The 10,014-nt window shown below is 38.4% G+C and overlaps 1 protein-coding gene across 8 annotated transcripts; it reads right to left on the reverse strand.

The window, feature by feature from the left end:
- Positions 1-1,960: 1,960 nt before the first annotated feature.
- Positions 1,961-6,272, reverse strand: LOC124043807 (protein FEV-like). 8 transcript variants are annotated; one of them, XM_046362786.1, is made up of 4 exons: positions 5,344-5,656; positions 5,054-5,158; positions 3,248-3,319; positions 1,961-2,780 (listed from the first exon to the last, which is right to left on the reverse strand). In XM_046362786.1, exon 4 carries the CDS (start codon positions 2,719-2,721, stop codon positions 2,242-2,244), a length of 480 nt encoding a protein of 159 aa, XP_046218742.1. In that variant the 5' UTR covers positions 2,722-2,780; positions 3,248-3,319; positions 5,054-5,158; positions 5,344-5,656; the 3' UTR covers positions 1,961-2,241. The 8 variants fall into 8 exon arrangements, with proteins under 8 accessions (XP_046218742.1, XP_046218739.1, XP_046218740.1 ...); XM_046362783.1 differs by lacking the exons at positions 5,054-5,158; positions 5,344-5,656 and adding an exon at positions 6,161-6,272; XM_046362784.1 differs by lacking the exons at positions 5,054-5,158; positions 5,344-5,656 and adding an exon at positions 6,024-6,163.
- Positions 6,273-10,014: the final 3,742 nt, after the last annotated feature.

A 10,014-nucleotide genomic window follows, 5' to 3' on the forward strand; every position in this document is an offset into this window, starting at 1 on the left:
TTGATGCTTATTTATAAAACCCTCTTAGGACTCACTCCCCTGTATCTGAGATACTCCCCTGTATCCACATACAACACCTGTTCTGCCAGTCACATTCTGTTAAAGTTCTCCAAAGCACACACATCCCTGGGTCACTCGTCTTTTCAATTCACTGCAGCTAGCGACTGAAACGAGCTGCAACAAACACTCGAACTGGACAGTTTTATCTCAATCTCTTCATTCAAGGACTCAATCATGGACAGTCTTACTGACAGTTGTGGCTGCTTTGTGTGATGTATTGGTGTCTCTACCTTCTTGCGCTTTGTGGTGTTGTCTGTGCCCAATGTTTGTCCCATGTTTTGTGCTGCTACCATGTTGTTGTCATGTTGTCTTGCCATGTATTGCTGCCTTGCTGTGTTGTTGTCTTTGGTCTGTCTTAGGTAGCCTAGTGGTTAGAGCGGAAGGTTGCTGGATCGAATCTGTTGTTCTGCCCCTGAACAAGGCAGTTAACCCGTTGGCCATCATTGTAAATAAGAATTTGTTCTTAACTGACCTAGTTAAATAAAGGGTAGATAAAATAAAATGTAAAAAATGATGTTGTGTTGTCTCTCTTGTTGTGATATGTGTTTTGTCCTATATACATATATAATTATTCCAGCCCCCATCCCCGCTGGAGGCCTTTTGCCTTTTGGTACGCCGTCATTGTAAATAATAATTTGTTTTTAACTGACTTGCCTAGTTAAATAAAGGTTAAATAAAAAATGTAAAAGTAATCACGCTAACAGTACACCTGTTATATGCAGAGACGTAGCGCCCCCGTGTGGCTGGAAAGAATGTAGGCCTAATCTACAATATGTTATCAGATCATCAACACACTCAGAAAGAGAAACATGTATTGCGCACTTGAACAAAATGATCTGCAAATTCTGAGGATGATGCTTTTATACAACATAGTTGACGGACTTATAAACATTGTCATACATTATGTGATAATTCGGCAAAATTAAATGTAGGCCTATGTAAAATAACATCACACAATTTCATTCATGATATCAACTGGCATTTGTAACCTACAATTTCAAATAAATAATTTCTAAAAGGTTTAAAATTATAATTAAATAATCTATTGCTTTTTTTCATGTATAAAATGTCAAAATAAAACGTATAAAGTGAAAAAAAAAACGTGGTTGTTGTCAAAACTAAAGGAGATACCTGCACTGTATCGTAGACTGCCTGTGTATGTTTAAAGTAGGCTTAAAGGCCCAGTGCAGTTTGAAATGACCAACTGAAATGTCAGCCTGTTTGGTGGGATGGAGTATTGGCCTACCTGGTGACATCACCAGGCGCTAAATGAGTTAATAGACCAACAAGAATATATTTATTTTTATTAAACCTTTATTTAACTAGGCCTACCCCGGCCAAACTCGGACGACGCTGGGCCAATTGTGCGCCGCCCTATGGGACTCCCAATCACAGCCGGTTGTGATACAGCCTGGAATCAAACCAGGGTCTGCAATGAAAGAGAGTTCAAAACCTCTCTGCCAATAACAGCTAATTTACCGTTTTCCCCTCCCCACTCAGACCACTCCCAGACAGTACTAACACAATTCTTGCTTGAGAAATTGCTCATTGCTATTTTCTTCTTTTTGACAATTTGAATTGAAAACAAAGACAGTAAGGTACTTAATAGTTACCCAGAAATTATTTGATATTGAGATAAACACGTCTGCATTGTAACCTTAAAATAACCAAGGCTATTTAAAGTGGGAGTCATCGGGTAATATATTGGCGACGACAAATCTTTATCTCCATAATGTTTTTAGACCGGCACGAATAATCCTACTTTGAAATGAGTGTACTGCAAGCCTATCTGAGAACAATTACGTATTTATATGTTTAATTAATAGCCACGTGATGGCGCTAAAAGCCCAGGAAATTTCAGAGGTGGAGGCACCAGTGTCCTGTCGAATCAAAGACCAAATAATTTGTAAAGAAAAGGGTTCTTAATCTGGGTTTAGTCTAAAATACATAGCATATCTGAAAACGCATGTTATTACATTTGAAATATTGCACAAAATGTTTAATGAATTGCACCTTGGCATATTAGGATCAGGATCATGTTAGGATCAGACAATGTCTTGGGTTCACAAGATAACATTTCGAAAGGAAAAATCATCATTAGGCCTAATCCAAAAAGGCACGCTTTAAATTACATCAATCATCGATTATTATGATTAGGCCTCATTGGTGGATTAATAGTAGTCAATTGTAGTGGTTATTGATATTATTCAGATTGTTGATGTTGTTGACACAGTTGATGTGCGAAGCGGACACAGCACCAAATGGTCCCGGGGGTTGGAGGTTGTGACTGTGGTAGAGAGTGGGTGGCGAACCCGGCCAATAGGAGAATCCGGACGGACCAACGCCTGGACCAACGAGGCTTAGCTTGGAAATCCCTGAAAAGGGAATAGGGGCAAAATTACTCTGGAATTTATAAAGCGCTTGCTCTGTTGTTGAGGGTTGACACACCTGGGCCAAGCCGTGAAAGTCGAACTTGTAAGCATATCGCTTCCCATGGACCTTTGTCATGATGTTTTTGTCGTAGTAGTACCGCAATGCGCGGCTGAGTTTGTCGTAGTTCATGTTGGGCTTGCTTTTGCGCTCGCCCCATCGCCGGGCCACCTCATCGGGGTCAATTAGCTTGAATTCCCCGTTCGTCCCTTCCCAGGTAATGCAGGACATGTTGGCGCTGTCTGACAGGAGTTCGAGGAGAAACTGCCATAGCTGAATCTGTCCACTACCTATTCAAAATAACACATTATACACATTTGTGAAGGGGGACAAAAGGGAGGAAAGAAGCATTTATTTGATAGGCAATCTGGAAAACAAATGTCACTTGGTTTCCAAAAGAAATGGCCATTTACGCATAGAATAAACATGTTGATACGCTATCAGTTGGACAACAATGTCGCCAATGTCTGTGTCTTGGCAAAAACAAAATCACGAAAGAAAACTATTTGTCTAAAACGCATGGCTTTTGGACAAACAACACAACCATGCATGCACAATCATGAAGAAGAAGGGGGGAAAGGGTTCATTGGCCTTCTTTCAGCTGAGTAATGATCTCGAATCAAATCAATAATAGTGCTCCTATGGACTCTAAAATATTAAAAGTCATATATAATAATATATAAATGTAATACAAAAGTTCTAAACGCATGCAGGGTTGGAATGTATATAATAGATCAACATTTCAAAATGCTCTTACCTTTTTGAGCCCCTGTATTTGAGGGAATCCAGGACCCACTTTTGCTTTCTTTCAACAGATGTTCTGTTGGATCTGCAAAATAAATAGAGCGGCCATTAACACAAATAAATGTGCTAGTAAAAAAATATTAGTATAAAATCTCATCTAAAATACATATGCATTGCAACGGCATACGTTTAAAACACAATTCACATTTGGATAATTCTATAGGCTATAACTTTACTCCTTGTGGAAATACTTCCGTTCAGATTGAAAATATTATAAATATAATTCAAAAGCTACGATTCTGTCTTATAATCGAGTCTCTAACTAATGCTCTGTTTTCTCATATTTGTGGTTTCTTCCGTCCAAGCTTCACAACTGAAGCCAGGAAACGCGTTCAGGAAAGAGGATATCCGATTTCCGACAAAAAAGAGGAGACAGGTTTCAGATTGAAAAGGCAGAGCAAACGCTAGCTGGAAGCAGCATCACTACCCGAGGACTAAATACTATTTTCCCTCATCTGAATATAAAGCAATAATATTGATAATTTCACGTACAAAAGCACGAACCTGAGAGATACATGTTAAACATAACGTTTCCTCCGCAGTTCTGTTTCATTGTAGCTGTTTGTTCAAGAAAGGGTTGGATTTCATTCGGGCAAAGATTTGTATTAAACTTTATCTTATAACTGTGATCTGGAATAAATGTGGGACAGATTGAAGTTTCCAGGCAACTGTCACAAACCCCATCTCTGAGACAATATTCAGACAGCAATTTCCTCTGGTGCATTGCTTTAATTAAAATAGCAATTTACCTCTGTCATCCCTCCCCGGTCTCCACAATAAAATCAAGCCGAGAGAAATTCGGTCTTATCAATCCACCATCAGGGTTTAATAAAGTTTCCGCGTTAAGATCAGAGTTTCTATGGAGAATTTAAGTGTATGACATGGAAGCCAGTTCAGAGCCTCTCTCTTTTCCGCCTCTTTACCCCTTTGCAAACACAAAAGCCTATTTCATGTTGGAAAAAAATATTTACCTTAAAAACATGCCTCAATGCACCTGGGAAAACAAGAACATCTTACCCACGACCTTCTGTTTATAGGTATACGGCTGTATACAATCGTCTTGTAATGAGGTTGTGAATTTAAAACCATGTCTTGTAGGCTAAGATGTTTGTTGACGTAAAGCCATGACAGAACATTTCACTATTAATTAAAAACAATCCTTCCAAGACATTGTCCAAGCTATACCTCACAAATCCCCATCCACAAATTCCATGTATAATAGCATAATAATAACAACAATAGGCCTAATAATAATAATAACAACAATAGGCCTAATAATAATAATAACAACAAACAATAAAAATGATAAACAATAATAATACAATGACTCAGTATAAAAAAGAATGTGATAATATGAAGAAGATACATTGTGGGTAGATCAAATCAAATTGTATTGTATTTGTCACATGCGCCGAATACAACAGGTGTAGTAGACCTTACCTTGAAATGCTTACTTACAAGCCATTAACTACCATTGCAGTTCAAGAAATAGAGTTAAGAAAACATTTACAGAATAAACTAAAGTAAACTTTTTTTTAAACAAAAATGATCAAAAGTAACATAAGGAAATCACATAACAATAACGAGGCAACATACAGGGGTAACGGGTACAGAGTCAATGTGCGGGGGTACATGTGCAGGGGTACATGACGTTATTGAGATTAGCTGTGAAAATATTCAGTGAGTAAGTGCATCAAAAAGTCAATGACAGTCAAACAGTATTTAAGGCAAAAAAAAAACGTAATTAGTTGGCACATACCATGGTCATGCGAAATGTACAGCAAATGGTATATTTTGCATATGCCTGCATTCCAAAATGATTTTCACTGCTTACACTAACTCAATAGTAGGCCTTTTGGGATTTCTAATCACAACACATGGCAATAATTAAACAGACATAATAAACATTACATTTTCGATCACAATACACATTATGGGTCGAGTCCCAACTTGATAATGCCTAGTTTACGCGTGCATAATTGCATTTTTCGTAAATCCTTATGCATTAATTCAAATGAAATATTTTTACGAAAATTCCTTTACAGTTACCCGCGCGGATTTCAAGTTATGATTCGTTTCCCGGTGGGGCGATAACAGGAGCAAACGATATGAGACCTGAGAGCAGGCCTATATATGTGACTGCTATGCAAGGCTAGGCCTCTATGACTCATGGATTCGGCTATCACTCCATACCCCCACCACGCCACACCCTCTCCACCAGTTATGCCGCTGCCGCTGTGTTCTGAAGAGTGGTCTCTGGCGTCCCAGACTTGCTTTAGCTGCCTGAGTTTTTAAACAGGTCGCAGGCAACTTAAAACAAGCCTCGAATGCTAGGTAATTTCTGAAAGATTTGAATTAAATATTATTGTCTCATTCTGGCTTCTATAGGCTACTAGAAATTCTGGTTTAAATGTTGGGGGCCACTATAGTTTTTGCAGTTTCACCTTAATATTTGACCATTATTAAAACAAAGGATATAAAACACTTCAGGTCGAATCATAATTTGACACCTGCGTGGGTAAATCGGTATAAAGTCAATGGTTGTTACGGGAGTTACGCGCGCAAATCTCAAATTAGGATTTCCACCTTCAATAACTCTAAATATTAGGCGTACTGACTGTAACATAATCCCATAGAAATACACTTAGAAGTCTATATAGCGGATCACAAAATGAGCACATCCTATTTTTGCAAATATTAGACCAATGGGGAGTATCCAAGTGTCTTACCTCCTGCGTTTCAAATAATCCCCAACTGGTTCACAGGCACAGAGAGTGCTAGACTTCCTAAAAACATTTTTCCCTTCTCTTATTGTTGGACTGGCCTTTTATTCAGGAAGGAAACACCACTACCCTATTCTACTCACCACCCGATATGCCTGGCCAGCTCCTTTTCACTGTACAGCCGTTTAAATCAGTCTGAACAGAAATGTGTATTTGAGAAAGGTGTGTATAGTTGAACATTTATTAAAAGATCCTGGACTGGGTGTGGGACTCCGTGAGATGACCTGGCAAACAGGGGATTCAAAGCAACGGATTCAAAGCAGGATGTAGCAAGTGTTGCTTGAAAAGTGATCCGGTTCAAGAAAACATGTAGATATTATCCAACCACAACGTGGCAGACTTATTAGCAGCATCATGCAATGGCAGTCTCAACGATACGTAATAGGCCTATACGTGCTTCCCCCTTATTTCCATAGTTTATTTGTCGGTAAATTAGTTTGTCATGGCCATAGTAACTAGTAACACTGACAGGTCAGCACCTTGGACAGCTCACATGGTCTGGCAGCACGTTGCCTCGCCTTGGGCCAGGTTCAGAGAGTAGCAAGTCATTTCAGAGTAGGCTTTAGACTAGAGACATAAGCTCGGCCTTCTAGGGCCATTCATTTACAGTTGAGAGTTAGAGTAGTAGAATACACAAAGTGCAATTTCGAAACTTGGTTTTTCATTAGCAGTTTCTCTCTTGTTGATAGTCACTCAATTGGTGTATGCCAGTTAAAACATTGTGGATTGGTGAATTAGTCTAGTTAGTCCAGCCACCTATCTAAACTTGCATGCTAAATAACTGACCAGGCATGCAGGGCACGTGCCCAGGGGCCCTTACCTCCAGGGGGCCCCCTACTTATTTTGTTAGTCACTCTCACTCAGATTTCCTATTAACATGGTATGGTGAAATGTGTTTAGAATATCAGGAAATTGGCTTTAAAACTGCAAAAATGTCTCCATCCCATGGCAAAGTGTGTGTAGAATATCAGGAAATTGGCTTTAAAACTGCAAAAATGTCTCCATCCCATGGCAAAATGTGTAGAATTGCAGGAAATAAGCTGCGAAACTGCAACAAGAAAAACGTTCTGTTAAAGCAAATGTATTTGTTAACCTTTCATTAATAAAATATTTTTTTTCTGCTAAAAGATCCCTCTGTGCATATTTAATTACAGTTTTTAATCCCGGTGCTGAGCTAATGTGGGTTAATGTCTAGTGGCTAATTGTATAGCCAATAGGCTATGTGTTTGTAGATCAACTGAGGTGTATGAACCTATAGCAACCAATACGATAATGGCTGTAGTAACATTTTCTTGTTTTTGCTGTTTTCCGGACCTCACTAAAACTCAAAACATGGCAACGACCCTGCTGCCTTCATTCATTGATATGTTTGTGGTTGAGTGCTACACGTGTTGATATCTCAAGGCATTAAATACAGAAACAATGTACATTTATTTTTTGATTCTTTAAACATATTTTACGGTATTTTGAATGTTTTATTGACAGCTTTATGATAGATACGCATTGTTTTACATCAGATAGCGCAACAATTCCACCAGCACTGATCGAGGGTTCACACTAGATGGGCCACCAGCAAAGACAAAATTGTCTGTATCATAAGAATGTATGAAAAAAACATGTATTTTTTTGGTCTTAATTCAAGATTAGGGTTAGGAATAAGGTTAGTGTGGTTAAGTTTAGGTTTAAATTAGGTTTCAAATCAGATTTGAAGAAGAGAAATAGCTGGCCCAGATATTTGAGTGGTGAGACTGAGCCGAATGTAGGCGAAAGTCGAGGAGAGAAGTTGGGGAGATGCAAGTCGGACACTAATGTGGTTTTCCAACAGCAAGGTTCGGCTCTACATGACAGTGTTGCCAGTGTTGCAAGAGTTGCATGTTCGAGCGGATCACTTTTGTCAAGTCGTGACCATTGTTGGTCACCGTCTTCCAAAGTGTTACATTATGGGGATAAAAATGGTCACACTTGTACCTACATGACAACAGCATGGAGTTCAAACTGTAGAACCCAGTTCCTACATTGGAATATAAAAATTGATTTTATCAAACAAAACTATGCTACATTTTAAATCTGGGACCCTCAGGATGACAAATCAGAGCAAGATTAATGAATGTAAGTACATTATTTACCTTCAGAGGTGAATGTATCATACCAGTTGCCATGATAAAAGTATTTTGTTGTTGTGTACTCTCCTCAAACAATATAATTCTATTTTTTTCACTGTAATAGGTACTGTAAATTGGACACTGCAGTTAGATGAACACTAATTTAAGCTTTCTGCCCATATAAGACATGTCTATGTCCCAGAAAGTTGGTTGTTACTTACAATGTCATTCTAGTCACATTAGCGCACGTTAGCAACAACTGTGCCGATTTAGGGTCACCGATCGCGTAGAGGTTTAAAAAAAAAATCTCACCCATCTACACACAATTCTCCAGAAAACAAAGTGAAAACATGTTTTTAGAAATGTTTGCAAATTTATTGAAAATTAAATGCAGTAATATTACATTTACATAAGTATTCACACCCCTGCGTCAATACTTTATAAAAGCACATTTGGCAGCGATTACAGCTGTAAGTCTTTCTGGGTAAGTCTCTAAGAGCTTTCCACAACTGGATTGTGCAAAATTAGCCTATTATTCAAAAATTGTTGTTGATCATTGCTAGACAACCGTTTTCAGATCTTGCCATAGATTTTCAAATAGATTTAAGTCAGAACTGTAACTCGGCCACCACTCAGGGACATACACTGTCTTCTTGGTAAGCAACGCCAGTGTAGATTTGGCCTTGTGTTTTAGGTTATTGTCCTGCTGAAAGTTGAATTCATCTCCCAGTCTCTGGTGTAAAGCAGACTGAGCCAGGTTTTCCTCTAGGATTTTTATTCTGAAAGAATCCGTAGTCTTTAATGATTACAAGCATACCCATAACATGATGCTGCCACCACTATGCTTGAAAATATAGAGAGTAGTACTCAGTAATGTGTTGTACTGGATTTGCCCCAAACATAAGACTTTGTATTCAGGACAAAAAGTTCACTGCTTTGCCACATTATTTTGCAGTATTACAATTTCTTGTTGCAAACAGGATGCATGGTTAGGAATATTTGTGTTTTGTTCAGGCTTCTTTTCACTCTGTCAATTAGATTAGCATTGTGGAGTAACTACAATGTTGCTGATCCATCCTCAATTTCTTCCTCCTATCACAGCAATTAAACTCTGTAACTGTTTTAAAGTCACTATTAGCCTCATGGTGAAATCCCTGAGTGGTTTCCTTCCTCTCTGGCAACTGAGTTAGGAAGGATGCCTGTATCTTTGTAGTGACTGGGTGTATTGATACACCATCCAAAGTGTAATTAATAATGTCTGCTTTATTTTTCGAAGCATTGGAAAATCTCCCTGGTGGTTTTTGGTTGAATCTGTGTTTGAAATTCAGGGAATCTGAGGGACCTTACAAATAATTGTATGTGTGGGGTGAAGAGATGAGGTAGTCATAAAAAATAATGTTGCACACTACTACTGCACACAGAGTGAGTCCATGCAACTTATTATGTTGTTATGCAAATTTCCACTCCTGAACTTATTTAATATTTCCATAACAACGGGGTTGAATACTTATTGACTGAAGACGTTTAAAGTTTTCCTTTGAAAATTATTTGTAAACATTTCTAAAAACATAATTCCACTTTGACATTATGGGGTATTGTGTGTAGGTTAGTGAGTGAGAGATTTGGGCTTGGAGACATGTTTATCAACATTATAAAATAAAATAAAATGTTCATTAACAATGGCATCACTACCATGTTGCACTGAGCCTTGCTGTTGAAACAGCTTTTGAGCAGAGTTGACACTCTCGCTTCGTCTCTTCTTCTCTGATCTGACTTAAACAGGAACCAACTGTGCTTACAGGGGATACAAATGAAAGGGAGCCTATTTGAGACCT

The sequence above is a fragment of the Oncorhynchus gorbuscha genome, linkage group LG09, assembly GCF_021184085.1.
Source record: "Oncorhynchus gorbuscha isolate QuinsamMale2020 ecotype Even-year linkage group LG09, OgorEven_v1.0, whole genome shotgun sequence".
Lineage (NCBI taxonomy): Eukaryota > Metazoa > Chordata > Actinopteri > Salmoniformes > Salmonidae > Oncorhynchus > Oncorhynchus gorbuscha.